Genomic DNA, 20,680 nt, shown 5'->3' with positions numbered 1-20,680 from the left:
TAGAAGTTTTTTCCTTCGATTCCTTCACTCGAAATGAGTGAATCAGCCCCACAAAGGATCTTCCCCTACGCTGAGCTTTGTATTTTAGAAAGATATTTGAATATTCCAGGTTGTTACAGTGCACAAGATTATATAGGTACATATATGGTATCCGGAAATCTGTTATCCTGTTATTTGTAAAGCCATTTCCCATAGACTTCCCTTTTCTCTGTAATAATAAAACAGTACCTCCTACTTGATTACAACTAAGATGTAGTTAATCCATAATGATTTCAAATCAATTCTGTTGGGTTTATTTAATGTTTAAATGATTTTTCATAGACTTCAGGTGTGGCGATCCAAATTACAGAAAGATCCCTTATCCAGAAAAGCCCTGGTGCCGAGCATTCTGTTTAATAGACCCTATACTTGCAATTAAATCCTAATACTGTTTTGAGGGTATTAGATGTCTCTGTGTTATCTACCAAGCTGTATGATTTTGCAAGCTAAATGCATGTAACTAGTGGCTGCATGTGGCCTGGGGAAATGGAATTAAATATTTATTGCTGAAATCCTGTGCTTTTATCTACTAAAACTTTAGAAATGATTTTGTATAAAACCCAGAGGACAAACATAGAATCATTAATATTTCCTAATGTTTACAAATTGAAGATTGCTCTCAATATACGTTTTTAAGGATTTGCTTTGCTTCAAGCAGAGCCTGTTTGCCTAATGAAAAGCCAAAATAGCCATTGACATGCACTGACTATGTCAAGCTCAATTATGCAGACATATGCAGTTACTTAGAGCAATTTCACACTGAGTAGAGAGAATTTGGAGAGTTTAAAAACATAGCTTTTCCCATTTGCTGTACTAATATTTTTATCTCTCTAAAAAGTATGGTGAGCACTATCCTGCAGTTTGTTTGCTTGATTCCTGTGAACCTAATCAGACGTATTAATACGAATTGTAGAGGATGCATTATTTGGCAGAGTGAAAACAGATTTCTGTGACTATTCTAGTGTGTGACACCTACTAGGAATTCTTACTGAGCATGTGGTAGTATTTATCTGAGCCAGTGGTACTATTTATAAGATTATGTAAAGCCACTAGTCACCCAGTGAACCTTCTAGTTGCAGAGCTTTTTCTACGGTGACAATGTTTTTTAACCGATTCCAGTTATATCATATAAAGAAATTCTAAATTCCAAAATTCTAAACTCCAAAAAAAAAAACAAAAAAAACTGCTAGTGAGAAATTTAGGGGTATATCATGAGACCGTGTGAGCTCTATTTCCTAGCAGGAAAACCCTGGCATATTTCATCTGCAAATCATTTAACACATATTTTATTTGTTTTATAATATTCCTGCTAATATTAAAAATATGAATTTATACTCACTGTAACCATTGCTTGTATTAGGCTTTTCAAGAACAGGATCCAGACAAAAGGAATGCAAAAACAATCCTACTTTCTCTGATGTTTCTTGCCTTGGGAGCGATCAGTCTCATTGTGCATATCCTAATGGTATGTACAAAACATTTGGATATCTATTTCCTCCTAGGCATTTTGTGATTGCTCTTTGATAGAAAAACTGGTTGCAGGAATACAATGTATTATACCAGCCTTACACAGATCAGGTGGGATTCTGATTTTATATAATAATGGTGTCTGTGACCTTGGAGGCATGCAGAACATTTTATCAATGACATTGCTTTAAGAATACAACCATGATGTTGCAGGAGCACATGAATAAGCCTGCTGTAACAATCAATATTGCTGCAAGCAACAGTGTATATATCCCCTTTAAATCTGAAAATTTAGAATAATTTAGAAAATCTGCTTTGCCAATAAACTTTACTACCCCACAAGCATTTAAACCCTGCTGTACTTTTCTCTAAGAAATGTTTTCTTCAATTATTAAATGTTATTAATTCTCCATAGAATAAATTAGCTGCTAACAAAACATTTGGGAGATAAGCGATAGGCTTGCGGTTTATTCCTCTAACACGTAATATACCTCCATTTACTTCTTGGCCTACATAGTCCTTTTTCATCCCATTCTCCCATGCACATAGCAGTTTTGTTTATCCAGAACGGAAGACTAATTTCATTTAGTAAAGAGCAGGCATCTACATATACAAAACTTCTGATTATATCATTGCCTTAGGGTGACATTTATGAGAACTAAACTCATTAAAATAAATTATAATAAATCTAAATGAGCTTTGCTTAGAAACGAATCCATTTACATGAGCTTGCCTCCCAGACTTGGTTCCTCACGTGTGAGAAGTGTTTCTAGACCTACCATGCAGGCATGCGACCTTTCCCTGTTTTCTTATTTAATTGGAAGAACCTTTGGGTTCAGTAATCACAAAAATCATATTACTTTTAATAATGTGTTCTAATTTGACCATCAATTAAGCCACTGAATATGTTTTGGAGCCAAAATGTTGAGCCATTTATTATTTAAGTGTTTTTTATTAAATGTATTAGCCTGTATCCAGTAAGCACATGCAAATAGTCAAAGGGTTAGACCAACCTTTAGCCAATAAGAACACTGGGATGATTACAGAAAATGCAATCAACTTCAGTATATATGTAAAACTGTGGACACATGAAGTTATTTTTATTGATGCATCAAATGAGTAAATTATTGATGCTTTTGAAAGAAGTGCTTGTCATCTGAAACTGAAAAAATAAAGTTTTTTTAATGAAAGTTTTGCCCTATTGATTTTTTTTTTTTAAATTTAAATTTTGTTGAGGGACCTGATTGTATATTTAATACTGGGTGTAAAAAACATTTTTTTTGTGCTGGCTATAGCTTTGTAATTGTTTTATAAAATATATATTAAATAATCCAGCACATGAAGTTTGTAAGTTGATGAAAAACTCAATATTTTATCTGAAAACATATTATTCAGGCACTGGCTCCATCAAAGCACTTTCTCATTTCACAGAAGTATTAGGACATGGTTAAAAGCTAAACCCTGAAACTAATAACCATATGAGGATATTTATTATCAACACAAAAGAATAGAGCAGATTCATTTAAATATCACTCTCTTTTGGTGTATATTAAGAAGGTAACTTATTTTGCAAACAGGGGTTTATTTATAATTTCTGTACGGCACTTGCTCTTTTACATTAGGGTAAAAGCTTATGTTAAATGTAACTTTTTGCCATGTTCTACTCAAACACACAGTCCAGCCTCCTCTTAAGTTAGCCATCCTAAAATATGGCAGACTTTTGAAAAACTATGTAAACCCAGAATCTTCAAATGCTACACTATTTACTAAAATGTTTTCAATCTCTTTAGGGATTTGCTTTTGGAATATCTGGAGAAAATCTTACCATGAGACTTAGATCTCTGTGTTTTAAGGCACTAATGCGACAGGTACGTATGTGTGTACTTACATATATATTAACACACGCAGCATGCTTTAGGCTTCTGAGTGTCTCATCCTTCTCCTTTTATAAATATCCTGAATGACACATAAAAAAATTCAGCACTCACAGTTGGGGAGATATTTTTTAGGGGCAGATTTATCAAGGGTCAAAGTGAATACAAAGGGGAATTTTCGATGTAAAACACTTCTAAATTTGAAGTAATTTTTTGGATACTTCGACCATCGAATATGCTACGACTTTGACTTTGATTCGAAGTAAAATAGTTTGAATATTCGACCATTTGATAACCGAAGTACTGTCTCTTTAAAAAAACTTAGACTTCAATACTTCGCCAAATTAAACCTGCCAAAGTGCTATGCTAGTCTATGGAGACCTTCTAGAGCATTTTTCTAAGTTTTTTTAAGTCGAAGAAAAATCGTCCGATCGACCACTGAAATCCTTCGAATCGTTCGATTCGAACGATTTAATCGTTCGATCGAATGATTTTACTTCGACCGCAAATGGCCAAATTCGATTTAAATATTTGATATTCAAAGTCGAAGTAATTCAATTCGATGGTCGAATTTCGAAGTATTTTCAACTTTGAAAATTCGACCCTTGATAAATCTGCCCCTTTAAGTCCGAATGCCAAAAACTAAAAAAAAAAATAAAATCCGAAGTTTTAGTGAAAAATCAGAAAATTCTGCATCTCAGACCTGCCGAGGCTGTATATACAGTGAGTTAATGGGAGAAGTCTCAAAGTTATCCTGAACTGTGCTGGGTTTCGTGCAATAATCCGAAAATGTGGTCATTTCAATAATTTTGATAAAAAACCTTCTTGGTGTAGGCAGCCAATCATTTCCATTTCTTATATAGAGTGTTTTTTTTCCCCAGTAATATAAAAATGAGCAAAGGCATTTTTTCAACACGAAAGTAGTTTTAGTTCTTAGAGAAGGTTTTTTTGTGTGTGCCAAATGTTTTAATAGGTTTAATACTTGACTGACTGTAATCAGTGTATGTACAAAAAGCTAATATTCTTATATTTTATAGGAAATAGGATACTTTGATGATCATTCAAATGCTGTTGGAGTATTGTTAACCAGACTCGCAACTGATGCTTCTCAAGTCAAAGGGGTATGTACTACAATGAATATTTGTTGCTGAATAATTGATATTAGATTAATTAAGGGCAATGTAAAAAAAGAAAATGATAAATACTTATGCATCGTGTTGCATTACTTTATAATTAACAGCTATAATATCTATATACAACTGTGGGATCTATTATCTGCAATGCTTGGGAGGGAGGTTTCTAGCTAAAGGCAATTTCAGCAATGCCAAGCCATGCATTAGAGACTAAAACCATATGAATGTTGCAAAACCCAAAGATTATTTTGCTATCAGCTTGGCTTTACAACAGCTTACTTAACATCAAGTACAAGATACTGACTAATAGTTAGCGGGTGTTTGCAGACTGGTTGAATATTGAGATTTATTATGAAGGACACTATGGGAAATGGCATTTCAGGTCCTTATGTTAACCAGTTTCTTATAATAGATCCCATACCTGTACTATTAAAAAATATTTTAGTCTCTTTATCTTACATACATATAAATATACAGTATATATATATATATCTATATCTATATATATCTATATATATATATATATGCAGTCCCACAGTACCAGCACTCAGACAGATGTTGCCAGTGGTGCACGATCAATAAATCGTATATAGTCTTTTGAAGGATCAGCACACACTGTTCTGTAGTGAAGTAATAGTGTTTATTTTCAAACAAAACACATTTTTATCCTATATATATATATATATATATATATATATATATATATATATATATATATATATATATATATATATATATATATATATATATATATATATATAATTTTTTAACAAAATACATTTTTTCCTTTTATTACATTTATATGAGAAATATTAACGATATTTGTGTTTGTAATTTTCTGCCAGTCCAACACATTTTTTTGATCAGCAATATGGCAAGCTACACGCTTGCTTTGCATTAGCATTATTTGATGGCAAGTTTATTTTATTTCTAGGCTTCTGGCAGTCGAATGGGTTTGATCACGCTGTCAGTCTGCACCCTTTTGGCGGCTATCATAATTGCATTTGTGCACGGCTGGCAGTTGACACTGCTTATCTTGGCCTGTATACCATTTCTGATTGGAGCAAATTTTATTCGAATGAAATCCATGGCTGGACATGCATCAAAAGATCAAAAAGCTTTAGAGCAAGCAGGAAAAGTAAGTTGCCAAACGCATCTTATGTTACTATAGTCTGAAGTGGGGGATAATCCATACACAAAAGTAAGAACAACAGGATATGATTATTACAGTTCGAGAAATTGTATAATTATCTCTAAAGTAAACTAAAAAAAGAGGACATGTTTTATTGTATTTACATAACATTACTTGGGATATTTCCATTGTATTACATCAATTTACTTATACTGCATAAGGGCAAAAAAAATATTTACAAAGCTCCTTTCTTTCTCATCTGATGTAGATCTCAACTGAAGCTGTAGGAAATATCAGAACTGTGGTGTCACTAACAAGGGAAGATCGATTTTATGAGAGATATAATGAAAGCTTAAGTGTACCATACAAGTAAGTATAGCCTTTGGATACCTCAAGAGTCCTTAAAGGCAAAAACCTAGGAAAATGCTCCTGCTTTGGAGAGCTGGTCACACCTCAGTGACATCAATTCAAAAGCTGTGCACTCAGTTTTCCTTTGAAATCTGCCACTGTCTATTAAGGCCTTTAGCACACAGACAGATTCGGGGAGATTTAATCACCTGGTGACTAATCGCCTCTTCTGCGGGGCGACCATCTCCCCGAACTGCCTTCCGCCTGTTATAATGAGAAAACGCCAGCGCCAACGCACATGCCGCGCTTCGATTTTCGAAGTCACCCGAAGTTTCCTTGTGAGGCAACTTCGGTTGACTTTGGAAATCAAAGCGCCGCGAGTGCATTGGCGCTGGCGTTTTCTCATTATAGAAGGCTGGGCCACTAAGGAGCAAAGTTACAATCACCATTAACTGTGCCTTAAGCCATTTTCCCATTATTATGTTACACCTTCTTTACTTACTCCCTTAGGATAGATTTATTAAAATGTGAGATTAAGTTTTACCCACTTTTTATTCGTTTCTATGGGATTTTTAGAAGCATATATATCTAACTCTCACTTTCACTCACTGATAAATATGCCCCATAAAGTAGCTTTCCTTCAAGCTGTGTAGGAGATCAACATGGGTTAGTAATTAGTGATGGGCGAATTTATTATTCGAAGCGAATTCCCAGGATTCGCAACTGGACTCCGGCGTCAAAAACGAGACGTCGGCACCGTTTTGCAAAATTTTTCGCCGTTTTGCGAATTTCGCGGGAAATTCACAAATTTTTCGGTGAAACGCCCCAAATTCGTCCATCACTATTAGTAAGTGTGCTGGGGGAAGGCAGAGGGACACCTACAATAGAAAAGTGATCTCAGGGAAATGGTGGTCTGCCAGTTCTACATTTTTTAAATTAAGCTTCATGCTTAGAGCCTGAGACAGTTCATAATAATCAAAAGGCTGGATCACAGCCCACTCATTAACTTTCTCTAGTCTCTAGTTTAGCCTTAGGAACAATAGAGTTTTAAAACTTCTTTTGTTTCCACTGGCTGTGGTGCTTATCCCCTCAATTTTTTCTAACCTGTATGGTCTGTTTCTGTACCTCGTCCTTGGTACTAGCATTCAATTGAAGATATAGTTGGTGAAACAGTCCAAGGTAGACGCAGAACTTTGCTGCAAAAAATCTTTTTTTTTGCAGCAAAGTTCTGCGTCTACCTTGGACTGTTTCACCAACTATATCAACAATAGAGTTTTAATTAATGTGCATGGATAACAAATATACATATATACATAATATAATATACATGTACATAGCCCAACCTTGCTCGCTGTGAGACTTGCAAACTGTTGTAATTAAGCTGATGAACCTTTTTAAGGTTTTACTTGCGATCAACCCCAATGTAATATATTAAGAAACAGCATTGCTCCATCAGTTGTGCTAGTAAAGAAGGTGTAACATAATAATGGGGAAATGGCTTAAGGTGCAGTTAATGGTGATTGCTCCTTAGTGGCCCCGTAGTTGGTTTTTAAATATTAAAATATCGAAGAAAAGTAATTGCCTGATTATAACTCAGAGACTTGGAAATTACTGATATTCAACCACTTTTCTTCCTGAAATGAAACGCCAGCTGTTTCTGAAATTAGTTATTTCCAGTTTGTGATAACTAGAATAAAAAATACAAGAAAAGACATATGACAATGGTGGCTATATGAAGCTTCAGGCTTATTTTACACACTGATAGTTAACAGATTTGCATTATGAATTAGATGTTTACACCTGCTCCCATTCATTTGTATGCTTTTTGCTGCCTTTATCTGCAACAGGGAGGCAATTGCTAAAGCTCCTCTCTACGGCTTCACCTATGCGATTTCTCAGAGTATAAACTTCTTTATCAACGCTGCTGTGTTTCGCTTTGGAGCTTGGCTGATCGCTCATTGCTACATGCAGTTTGAGAATGTTTTCATGTAAGTATTTCAGTGCGAGCAAATGCAAAACCACTCCTTACAGAGCACAAACATAGAGATTTCACTGTTGCTATGGAGAAATTCTTATATTATTGCCTATAAATAATGCCTTTAATCATTTGCGATGTGATGTCTCATGCAGAGCTGCAAGTGTTCCATTGACTCTATTATGAGAACTTGGCTAGTGACACTGCCACATAGGAATACATAACAAAGGCAAAAAGCAGTGGGGGATTGTGTGTTGTTCTACTATCCTTTTCTTATAGAGTTATCCAAATATCACCATACATTTTTATTTCAGAATATGAACCTTCACATTACCTTTGTGTTCCTCTATTACCTTACCAGGACCTATATGTTAGGCAGGAGCCCCAAACCTTTTTTTTACCTGTGAACCACATTCAAAAGTAAAAAGATTTGGGGAGCAACATAAGCATGAAAAAAGTTATCAGGGATGCCAAATAAGGGTTGTGATCTGCTATATGGCCCCTATATGGACTGGCAGCCTACAGGAGGCTCTTCTTGGCAGCAGTACAATTGTTTTTTCTGTAACCAAAAGTTGCCTTCAAGCCTGGAATTTAAAAAGATAAAAAATCTGATTTGACACCAAAATCAAAGTGGTTGGTGAGTAAGATGTTGCTCGCTAGGCACTGGTTGGGGGTACACTGTTTTAGCCACCCTAAAGTGTCCCTTAGATAGAATACATCCCTAGTAACAGTAGAAATTACTTCTGATAGATCAAGAGCCTCACAATCCAGGTACTGGAAGTTTAGAAAGGGTTCACTACTGGAGATTTTAAAAGGAGAGGAACTAGGTTAAATGATTAGGTTATTAGATTTGCTTCTCATAATGAAAACCTACTGTTAAATAAACAATACAGTCAAACACACAAAAATTATAACTGCAGACCTTCCTTGCTCACCGTGTATTACCTTTCTTCATTATTCCAGAGTCTTCTCTGCCATTATATTTGCTGCTATGAATGTTGGACAGTCCACTTCTCTGGCACCAGACTTTGGAAAAGCAAGAGTTTCAGCCCAGCGCATTATGAAACTATTGGAAAGGCAGCCACAGATTGATAGCTACAGCGAGGATGGCGATAAACTGGTAAATTTATAAGGGGTGGTTTATTAAATATGTAAAAATGATATCTCTCTTGGCAGTGCCTGTCTTCACAGTTATACCAAAGAACCTTGAAAATCCTTTAAAAGGCAAATAAAGAGCCACAAGAGATTTTTTAACAGGGATGTAGACTTGGCAGTGTTTCAACAACAGAGCAGCTTAGCTATTCAGACTTTAGCTTTTATATGCTGCCTTCAGAGTACCCTGCCTTATATCACAGAGGTTTGGAACATGTCTTTCCTTAGAGCAGTCAATTCCTTGTACATAGTATAAAATAGTATAAAATACCTCCCATCAGGTCTATGTTCAAATCATGAGCCTTTTACATTACTGACATAGAGTATAACACTTACTCTGCGACTAGTTTACAATAATAAACCTAAAATGCACATTTATTATTAAACTGGTACAATATTGACCAACTCCTTACATACTAAATAAACAAACGTAATATTGGTAATGAAGGTCTGGGGATCTTCTATAGTGTACAGTCTGCAGTGTACAGTGGCCATATAACCACAGCCCAACCTCAATGTTACCCATAATTCACCTATCAGTTTCATTTAACATGATAATACTAGCACACACAAATGCAATTCAACGTTTGCCTTACTAATACACATATCTGGTATTCAAATCAGTCATAGTAGACTGTAGGATTTGCATAATTAACTAATATTACAAATCAGGAATAGGATATTCCAATAGACTGCTAAACTAATGCATAATTTTTATATAATAATTATATTATGCCATCTTTCGCTACAGAGTTCATTTGATGGAAATCTGGAATTTCGAGATGTCAAGTTTGTTTATCCAACAAGACCAAAGGTTCAAGTTCTTCAGGGACTAAATGTTAAAGTCTCCAAAGGTCAGACCCTGGCACTAGTGGGCAGTAGCGGATGTGGTAAAAGCACCTCCATCCAGTTACTGGAGAGATTTTATGATCCAATGGATGGAAAAGTGGTAAGTGTTTAGCTGTTTATGTGATACCACTGGCAAACCATGACTGTGTTCTTGTTGTGACACAAAAATGAGCAATAGATGTGCAAAGTGTTAAGTGCTGCCCACTGTAACTTAGTCATGCATCAATGAAGTAGAACCCCTCCCTCTATAGATTGCATGCTGGGAAATTACATATAGTACCCAAAGTACTGAGTGCCTGCAGGTGTACTAAAAGAGACATAACCCTTCTTTATAGTGATGTACAGGTCAGGAAAAACTCAAACCAAACCCTACCCTAACTTGCAAAACCTTAATTTAAACCAGACCCTGACCTGCACAATTGTAGGATCTGCACCCAACCCACTACATCTCTCTCTTTACTCTACTTCTACTTCCTCTAGTTCAAGGACAGGGAATCCTCTGTAGGAGTGTACTTCCTCAGTCTGACCCGCACCCAACCTGATCCTGCAATAACCAGCCAAATAAAACTCGAACCAGCCCAACTGGTGGTCAACTGGCGAGTTACTACAGGTTTCAGGGTCAACCCGCACACAACAATTTCTCTTTTCTACCCCCTAGCTACCCAAAGTAGGCATCCCAAACATAATTACAAATGCGAGAGAATTCTCCAAGGAAAAAACACCCAACTAGTGCTTTATAAATCATGTCCTTAAACTCTGAGATTACTTTGCAAGTTTTGAAGTTTTGTTTGGCAAAATGACTGTAATCAAACTTAAAAGGAGTGGATATACAACAATCCTATGAAACCAACAAGAGAAGCACATGTAAACAAAGCAGGCAGGATTCTCTCTGGAAGATGTTCTTTCATCAATTGTCCACTGACCCTAGGATACTCTGGTAAAAGTCTTATTGTGCAGTGTTGCTTAATAAATTACCGAAGAATACTTCTATCATGCTTTAAAGGGGGTCTAAGCCTTCTGTTAAACTGTCCAACTGTACCCTTGGATATCTAAAGTAGATGACACAAACTTAATTACTGATCAAGAATATTCACCAATGGGAATGCTGCTTGCCAGGTCACTTTGTAGTTATCTAATATACAGAGACAATCGTGAATCTATTGTTTAACAATTTAATAAACACGAGGGTGGACATGCTGTTAATTGTTTAGTGCAAAACATGTATCTAGTTTAATTTGCAGGAACAAGGATCATGAAATCAGATTTACTAAGACTACGTGCAATATTGCTTTAACAGCCTTGATGTTGCTCAACTAACGCTCACTGTATGCTTTAACCATAATGAACCTTGTAGTCTAGAAAACTTTGGGTATAATATGACTGACCAGCAGTATTATGATGACTCTTGAGGGGGATGTATACTTTTCCCTGAAATGTACTCATTTACTCCCCCTACTCTCCAAAGTAGACTTCCCAAGATTAACTGTAGATGCATAAGAATTGCATAACAGTTTTAAATAAACTTGTGTCCTCTTTTTTAGTTTGCAGATGGAATTGACACAAAATTACTGAATATCCAGTGGCTGAGGTCACAAATGGGAATTGTGTCACAGGAACCAATACTTTTCGACTGCAGTATTTCTGAAAATATCCAATATGGGTACCTGGAACGGCAGGTCACACAGGAAGAAATTGAAGACGCTGCAAAGGCAGCCAACATCCACAGTTTCATTGAGGGTTTGCCTGATGTAAGCACGAAATTAAAATTATTATAGTTGTGTAATATATTGTCAATAAACTACCCACTGTTGTAAAATATAAGCATAGTAGAAGTCCACGTTCCGCCTTGTGCTTTTATACAAGTCATTGAGGTGACTTCTGAAATAGCAGTCATTTGACCAAAGACACATCACTAAGTACCAATTATAACTGATGACTTTCCTAAGATATAATTTACAGCATATTCACGTTCTTGTGTTATAAAACATATTTCCTGGCTACGTAACAATTCATTTATTTTGCAAACGTTTAGAAATATAACACACGCGTTGGAGATAAAGGGGCTCAGCTTTCAGGAGGACAGAAACAAAGAATTGCCATCGCCCGGGCACTCATCCGAAAGCCAAAAGTGCTGCTACTGGACGAAGCTACCTCAGCTCTTGACACAGAAAGTGAAAAGGTGGGTTAGAAGCTGTTTTGGGGTCTGTGAAACATTAATCTCAGGCTGATTTGACTCAGAGGCTGATCCACATCCAAGGCCGGATTTGCGTCCCCAGGGGGGGAATGTAATTGCCTTACACCAGGGTGTTCCTGGCATTAAAGCCGCCTGAGGTGGCATACTAAATGCCGCCCCCCTGCCCCCTGTGCTTACCTTCACATCACCGGCGGGGTACAGGGGACTGCATCGCTAGTGCAAACAGCAAAATTATGCTCTCGACACTAGAAAAGCTGAATTTCATGTTTAATAACCGGAAATTCAGCTTTTTGCTGTCCCTGGTAACTTCTGAGAAACCGCAACCTGAGGCAAAATTCTCACCTTGCCTCATGGCAGAAACTCCCCTGACCATACAAAAAAAACCTAAACATTGTATTTTCTCTCTTTTATGGCAGATTGTACAAAAGGCCCTGGATAATGCCAGACAGGGCAGAACATGTGTAGTAATTGCACACCGCCTCACAACAATCCAGAATGCAGATATCATTGCAGTGATACAGAATGGAATTGTCATTGAACAAGGAACTCATACCCAACTGCTGGCTAAACAGGGGGCATACCATGCTCTTGTAAATTCACAGGTGACACACTGAAGCCATACCAGCACGGACTGCTAGTGAATGTCAATATTTTTCTAAGTCTTTAGAAAACAATATTTGGAAACGATACGGGCAAAGATAATGCCCTTATTGGCTAAATGAAGCCGTTTCTACTAGAAGTTTTAAAACTCACTTGGGACCTCATTCTGCATATAGCAACAGAGAAGGAATAATGTGGGGGAGAGATGATTGTCCCCATCATTTGTTCAGTGTTCTTTCCGGTGACAGTCAACTGTGAGTGTGTAGATACTGTATGTATATTTGTATATAGAGATATATTAAACCTTAATGTACATATTATAAAGTCAAACTTCCCTCTTTCTCCCTCAATTCTCTGTGTGTCACTACTTATACTTTATCCCAAGTTTGCTTTTTTCTGTCATTCCTGTCTCGGATAGTGTGGCATGCTTAGATCCATATTCATGTGAATCCTCCACATTTTGACCTCTTAAGGCTCATGGGAATAAAAAATTCTTAAACTGAATTTTTTTTTAATATGGATATATAAAGATAAACATGTCATTTCATAATAAACTTCATTACACCATTATCTCCCTATCTTAGTTAGATGGTGAGAATAGTGCTGGTAGGCTGGCTTCTCACTGGAGCATCCTCTTACATATTTCATTGCGAAGGGATCTCCTATCTTAGATAGGATATAGATTTACAGAAGTCTCCTACCCCCTGTCTCCCATCTTAAAATCTTAGATTCCTAATGACTTAATATTCTAACTTCTGGAAACGTCAAGTTGGAAAACAAAATACTGTACACTTGGGTCTGATGTAAAGGCATTTTATTTAAGTGATAGGGAATTGTAAAACTATTAACTTTCAGTTCAGGCCCTGGATTTATGGTTTCAACATTTTATTATGGTAAAATAAAAATGTATATACCTGTACTATTGATATATTATTTTGAAATGATTCAGAAGAAACTATTTGCAAATGTGAAAGCTGTACAGTGCCAAATGTGATTAGTACTAAGGTAATTGAGCTGATACCGAAGACTATTTAAATGCTGCATGTGAAGGAAAGGTGCTGTGATGGCACCACTAAACATATTGCACTTATCTGCACTTTCATTAGAAAGACGAGTGCTGCACTGTCATGTTGCATAGTGTATGGCATAGGATTTGGCCTACATATATATATTTTTACTGGTTGTAATAAATATTTTGGATAGAAATAAATTGTTTTGTTATTGCGTCTTTTTTAGTGACCTTCTCCTATGGACATATTTCTCTGATGAACAAGGAAAGCCCTGGAGCTATAAGCGCAGGGGCTGCATGACAAGGGATCCGAATGACCAGCAGCCAAATTATACTGGTCTAGGTATACTGGTCTTGCTGTTTATTTGCTGTTTTACAGCAGTTAATCTTGCTGTAGTCACTGAGGCAGCATGGAAGTCAGCCTGGGCCAAACAGGCACCCTCTGTATTATATAGAAATCCAGCCTGTGACACTGAGCTGCTGCTACTGCAACTCAATAGATTATACAGAGAACTGTAGTTGGATTATACAGAGAGCGCGGTGGGCAGTATTTCTATAGATATTGTTTCTTGATTCAGCAGCCTGTCTTCAGAGTCTCATCTGTAATTGGGCTTTAATGACTTACATATGATAGATATCATATATATACACACACACATGATTAAGCTTGTAGGCTAGTTATATATTTATTTGTACAACATTCCAGTTGCCCTGTCATCATACCCTATAGAGGCTGAACACTGTCACTCATGCTTGTTGCATAGGGTTAAGTAGTTCTAAGGTGTTAAGACATTTCCAAAACAAACAGAATCACTGGCACACGTGGCAATTCAAGTGCCGGGTTACCCCGTGCTCTTTATTGTGCGGACATGCAACGTTTCGGGGTAACAACCCCTTTATCAAGCATCATGCTTGATAAAGGGGTTGTTACCCCGAAACGTTGCACGTCCGCACAATAAAGAGCACGGGGTAACCCGGCACTTGAATTGCCACGTGTGCCAGTGATTCTGTTTGTTTTGTACGTATTCCTGGGGGTTGCCGTGCCCTCTACACTGTGCACCGGGCTCAAACTGCCAAACTGTGAGGAGAGTGTGCGCTGCTTCATCCGAGTTCCTGTTAAGACATTTCCCCCTGTGAGTTTATCATGGAACATGTGGCAGAGATCTTGCTTTTACATGAAGTTATTAGCTGCAGTATATACACATTCGATCCTCACTATACTGCTAGCTTTGTGCTGGGTGGGGTGTGTTAGTCTTTTACTGTTTATTTGCTGTTTTACAGCAGTCAATCACACTGTAGTGACTCAGGCAGCATGGAAGTCACCCTGGGGCCCAAAAGGTGTACTCTCTGTATTTTATAGAAATTCTGGCGGTGACACTGACCTGCTGCTACGGCAACTATTTAAAGGATACAGAGAGCTGTAGTTGTAGTATACAGAGATGGTGGTGGGGCTTAGTCAGGAATAGGAAAAACCGGAATACAATAATTTTTCTGGTTGTTGCTTTCAGAAATCTGCATATTGTATGGCATTTCTATAGATAACGTTACTTGAGTCAGCAGCCTATTATCAGATTCTGACTTTAATGTTACTGGCCTTTATTGAGTTACTGATTTCAGCTCCTGCCCAGAGGACAATCCGCTGCTACTGCAGATGGAACCTACATAAAGTAGTCCTCTGATACCGGGGCCCAGATGTAGATTACTGTATTTAAGGGGGTGCACATATACAGTATATGTAGTTATAGCAGATAACTCTAACAGTCTTGCAGTACCTGTGGCTTGCAACTAGAACAATGTCGAGATGCTTGCCTTGGGGGGCTATGGCCAGAGTTGTTGGGCTGAGTAGCCAAATTGTTGCGAGACAGGGTCTTGATGGGCGGGGGTCCTGCAGTAGTAGGGACAAGTGGCTGGCAGGTTACACTTGCCCAACTGACCCCTAACAGTTGGGTGGCCAGCATGTCAGGTAGTCCAGGATGGCAGATGGTGTTTGCAAGCAATTCTCTCTGGGAAAAGTGGTAATTTCACTTCATGCATTTGCATGAAATCCATAGTGCCTGCAAAAAACTAATAATACTACTGTTAACTTAGCACAAAGTCACTTGCAATTTCACTCCACTCAGCTAACATAACAAATGGGGGTTAGAGGCAATTTCACTCTGTATGGGGCAAGTATATAGAATTAACAGCCCCCAATATAATATCATACGAGCCTGCTATTGCAGCTTCCTTTTGTGAGCTGGGGAGAGAGGTAGGTATACTGTACTTAAGCTGATCACTTAACTCCCCAGCTAGCCTTTACTTTCAAAGAGCCTAGTTTTGATTGTCTGGGCAGAAAGCAGTTTGAGAATGGGTCATCACAATGTGGAAGCATGGGTTCCACAGTGTGGAACAGCTGCTGGAGCATGGGGCTCCATAGTTCAGAAGGGCTGCTGGAGCACGGGGCTCCACAGTGTGGAAGGGCTGCTGGAGCACAGGCTCCACAACATGAAAGGGCTGCTGGAGCACATGCTCCACAGTGTAGAAGGGCTGCCGGAGCGCGGGGTCCACAGCGTGGAAGGGCTGTTGGAAAGCGGGGGCTCCACAGCTTGGAAAGGCTGCTGGAGCACGGGCTCCACAATGTGCAAGGGCTGCTGGAGCGCGGGCTCCACAACATGAAAGGGCTGCCGGAGCACATGCTCCACAGTGTAGAAGGGCTGCCGGAGCAGGGCTCCACAGCATGGAAGGGATGCCAAAGCGCACGGCACCACAGCATGGAAGGGCTGTTGGAAAGCAGGGGCTCCACAGCTTGGAAAGGCTGCTGGAGCACAGGCTCCACAGTGTGAAAGGGTTGCTGGAGCACGGGCTCCACAGCGTGGAAGGGCTGCTGGAGCGCGGGCTCCACAACATGAAAGGGCTGCAGGAGCACATGCTCCACAGTGTAGAAGGGCTGCTGGAGCGCAGGCTCCACAGCGTGGAAGGGCTGCTGGAGCGCAGGCTCCACAATGTGCAAGGGCTGCTATAGCATGGGGCTCCACAGTGTGGAAGGGTTGCCGGAGCACTGGGCTCCACAGAGCAGAAGGGCTGCTGGAGCGCGGGCTCCACAACATGAAAGGGCTGCTGGAGCACATGCTCCACAGTGTAGAAGGGCTGCCGGAGCACGGGCTCCACAGTGTGCAAGGGCTGCTGGAGTGCGGGCTCCACAGCGTGGAAGGGCTGTTGGAAAGCGGGGGTCCACAGCTTGGAAAGGCTGCTGGAGCGCGGGCTCCACAATGTGCAAGGGCTGCTGGAGCATGGGGCTCCACAGTGTGGAAGGGCTGCCGGAGCGCTGGCTCCACAGCGTCGAAGGGCTGCTGGAGCGCAGGCTCCACAACATGAAAGGGCTGCAAGGAGCACATGCTCCACAGTGTAGAAGGGCTGCCGGAGCGGGGGCTCCACAGCATGGAAGGGATGCTAAAGCGCAGGGCACCACAGCATGGAAGGGCTGTTGGAAAGCAGGGGCTCCACAGCTTGGAAAAGCTGCTGGAACACAGGCTCCACAGTGTGAAAGGGTTGCTGGAGCGCGGGCTCCACAGCGTGGAAGGGCTGCCGGAGCACGGAGCTCCACAGCGAGGAAGGGCTGCTGGAGCATGGGCTCCACAACATGAAAGGGCTGCCGGAGCACATGCTCCACAGTGTAGAAGGGCTGCCGGAGCGCGGGCTCCACAGCGTGGAAGAGCTGCTGGAGCATGGGGCTCCACAGTGTTGAAGGGCTGCCAGAGTATGGGGTTCCACAGTGTCGAAGGGCTGCTGAAGTGCAGGGCACCACAGCATGGAAGAGCTGTTGGAAAGCGGGGGCTCCACAGCTTGGAAAGGCTGCTGGAGTGCAGGCTCCACAGTGTGGAAGGGCTGCCGGAGCGCGGGCTTTACAGCGTGGAAGGACTGCTGAAGCGCAGGGCACCACAGCATGGAAGGGCTGCTGGAGCACGGGGCTCCACAGCACGGAAGGGCTACTGGAGCGCAGGCTCCACAACATGAAAGGGCTGCCGGAGCACATGCTCCACAGTGTAGAAGGGCTGCTGGAGCGGGGGCTCCACAGCATGGAAGGGATGCCAAAGCGCAGGGCACCACAGCATGGAAGGGTTGTTGGAAAGCAGGGGCTCCACAGCTTGGAAAGGCTGCTGGAGCACAGGCTCCACAATGTGCAAGGGCTGCTGGAGCATGGGGCTCCACAGTGTGGAAGGGCTGCTGGAGCGCGGGCTCCACAGCGTCGAAGGGCTGCCGGAGCACGGGGCTCAACAGCGCGGAAGGGCTGCTGGAGCGCAGGCTCCACAACATGAAAGGGCTGCCGGAGCACATGCTCCACAGTGTAGAAGGGCTGCCGGAGCGGGGGCTCCACAGCGTGGAAGGGCTGCCGGAGCCCGGCGCTCCACAGCGAGGAAGGGCTGCTGGAGCACGGGCTCCACTAAATGAAAGGGCTGCTGGAGCACATGCTCCACAGCGTGGAAGGGCTGTTGGAAAGCGGGGGCTCCACAGCTTGGAAAGGCTGCTGGAGTGCGGGCTCCACAATGTGCAAGGGCTGCTGGACCATGGGGCTCCACAGTGTCAAAGGGCTGCCGGAGCACGGGCTCCACGGTGTTGAAGGGCTGCCAGAGTATGGGGTTCCACAGTGTCGAAGGGCTGCTGAAGCACAGGGCACCACAGCATGGAAGAGCTGTTGGAAAGCGGGGGCTCCAAAGCTTGGAAAGGCTGCTGGAGTGCGGGCTCCACAGTGTGCAAGGGCTGCCGGAGCGCGGGCTCCACATCGTGGAAGGACTGCTGAAGCGCAGGGCACCACAGCATGGAAGGGCTGCTTGAGCACGGGCTCCACAGTGTGGAAGGGCTGCTGGAGCATGGGGCTCCACAGTGTGGAAGGGCTGCCAGAGTATGGGGTTCCACAGTGTTGAAGGGCTGCCGGAGCGCGGGGCTCCACAGCATGGAAGGGCTGTCGGAGCACTGGTCTCCACAGCGTGGTTCGGCTGTCGGAGCGCTTGTCTCCACAGTGTGCTTGAGCTGTGTTGGAGAACACAAGCGGCTGGTGGCTCGTACGGGGATTCTGCAAGTGTTGCATGGATCATGCATGTTTGGCCCATGGTTGGATGTTTCCTTTCTGGGAGGTGTTACGTTACATCAAGATAGCATGCAATCTGGTGTACCCACCATGCTATTTGGCGTACCCACCATGCTATTTGGCGTACCCACCATGCTGGAGAAAAATGGGGGCTGGTGGCTGGCTTGGTGGATCCTGCAAGTGTGCATGGATCATGAATGTGTTACAGTGGCCCATGGTTGGATGTTTCGTCTCTAAGAGCGTTGGTCTCTGGGAGGTGTTATGTTACATAGAGATACCTGGGTCGAAGCATACAATCAGCTGTACCCACCATGCTGGAGGACACAAGAGGCTGGTTGTCGGTACGATGGATCCTGCAAGTGTTACCTGGTTCCTGCATACAGTAGGCTACAGTGGCCCATGGTGGGACATTGATATACCTGGGTCGAAGCATACAATCGGGCTTATCCACCATGCTGGAAGGCACATGCAGCTGGTGGCCTGCTACTATGGGTCCTGCATATGTTATGCTACCCTTGGTGGAATAAGGTAACGTAGTACATCAGCTAACACATTTAGCGGTCACATCTACAGTAAAATTAATGCATAGCTGGAAATTTTTTACAATGAGCATCCAACAACCAGAAATACTTTTAGGGTTATACTTAGGGTTACTACCACTCTGATAGGAACCCCTAGGTTTTAGTTCAATGGGTACTGGGAAAACTCGGGTTAGATGGGGGGGGGCGCGAATGAGAGTACAAGCAAGAGAGAAAATATTGGCCCCCATCCCAGTCATGACAGGGTTATCATTATTCTTCATGATTTATTATCACTACAGTGACCATGATATCAAGACTTTAGGCAAAGTGGTTGGGAGACCTTACCCTCTAAGCTGGGCCCTCTAAACGGAGCACTTGCGGCTGGAGGGAGGTCTGTGTAGTTGGGAGGGGTTGCTAAGGTAGTAGCATGGGAAAGGGGTTGTTGGCCTTACCCTCTAATGCTGGGCCCTCTGAGCTGGACACTTGTGGCTGGGGGGATGACACGACTTGGAGGGGCTTTTAGGGAAGCAACATGTCAAGGTGGTTTGGTGAGCTGGGCACATGAAGCTTAGGGCCTCTGGAGCAGATGGGGCAGGTCGACCATCACTCCATTATTAATAAGAAAGTACATTTGGTATCCAGGATGAAATAAAATTGCCTTTGTAAACATCCTAGACTAACGCATGGGACAGAGTAAATGGTAATTTGTGGCAAGATAATACTACAATTTCCTAGGTTTTCCTAGGCTTTGGCTTTTCATATGTCAGGCAACCTACTAGTAAGTTTGCATGGCTTTAACTTGCCCAAGCAAAATACATCCAGAGGAGGGAGGCTGGCTTTGCCGGCAGTTGCACACAGTCATTATTATTTAAAGTATTTAAAAAAGGTATCTATTTATATTTTGTACACATAGAATATTAAAAAAATATGTATATCATAAGGCCATTAACCAATTTTATTCCATCCTGTGGTATGGTTTGATAAATCAACATTGTATATATGTTTTATGACTATTTGTGTTTTTAATTTATTTTCTATGATATTATTTATTCAAAAATTAATATTAAGATATGGTGGGGCGAGCCCAATTGAAGGTTTTCAGTTGGGTTCGTTCTGGCGGTAGGACCTTGCCAGAGTACTGCACAGGTAAGATTAGAAGAGGGAGAAAGGAGGTTCTCTCCTGTGACTGTACGGTGGATTGCTTGATACAGACGTTACTACTGCTTGTGCTAGGGGGCAACCTGCTTGGATTTCCTATCATCGGGCTTCATGAAAACCCACATCAGAACATATTCAGGCTGAATTGTGCTCACATACCTGTG

At 41.4% G+C, this 20,680-nt stretch overlaps 1 protein-coding gene across 2 annotated transcripts in view; it reads left to right on the top strand.

Moving 5' to 3' along the window:
* LOC108696199 (ATP-dependent translocase ABCB1) overlaps positions 1–13,973 on the top strand; it is a 51,253-nt gene extending 37,280 nt beyond the window's left edge. For both annotated transcript variants that reach the window (XM_041568761.1, XM_018225338.2), the window contains exons 19-29: positions 1,400–1,504; positions 3,297–3,374; positions 4,418–4,501; positions 5,448–5,651; positions 5,914–6,014; positions 7,841–7,981; positions 8,932–9,088; positions 9,872–10,069; positions 11,511–11,717; positions 12,002–12,148; positions 12,580–13,973. In XM_041568761.1, the coding sequence (XP_041424695.1) occupies positions 1,400–1,504; positions 3,297–3,374; positions 4,418–4,501; positions 5,448–5,651; positions 5,914–6,014; positions 7,841–7,981; positions 8,932–9,088; positions 9,872–10,069; positions 11,511–11,717; positions 12,002–12,148; positions 12,580–12,777 (1,620 nt within the window). In that variant the 3' untranslated portion in view covers positions 12,778–13,973. The remainder of the gene's footprint in view (positions 1–1,399; positions 1,505–3,296; positions 3,375–4,417; positions 4,502–5,447; positions 5,652–5,913; positions 6,015–7,840; positions 7,982–8,931; positions 9,089–9,871; positions 10,070–11,510; positions 11,718–12,001; positions 12,149–12,579) is intronic.
* Positions 13,974–20,680: the final 6,707 nt, after the last annotated feature.

Source organism: Xenopus laevis, chromosome 7L (assembly GCF_017654675.1).
Source record: "Xenopus laevis strain J_2021 chromosome 7L, Xenopus_laevis_v10.1, whole genome shotgun sequence".
Taxonomy (NCBI): Eukaryota; Metazoa; Chordata; class Amphibia; order Anura; family Pipidae; genus Xenopus; species Xenopus laevis.
The sequence above is the reverse complement of the archived record's forward strand: the minus strand, read 5'-3'. Positions and strand labels throughout refer to the sequence as shown.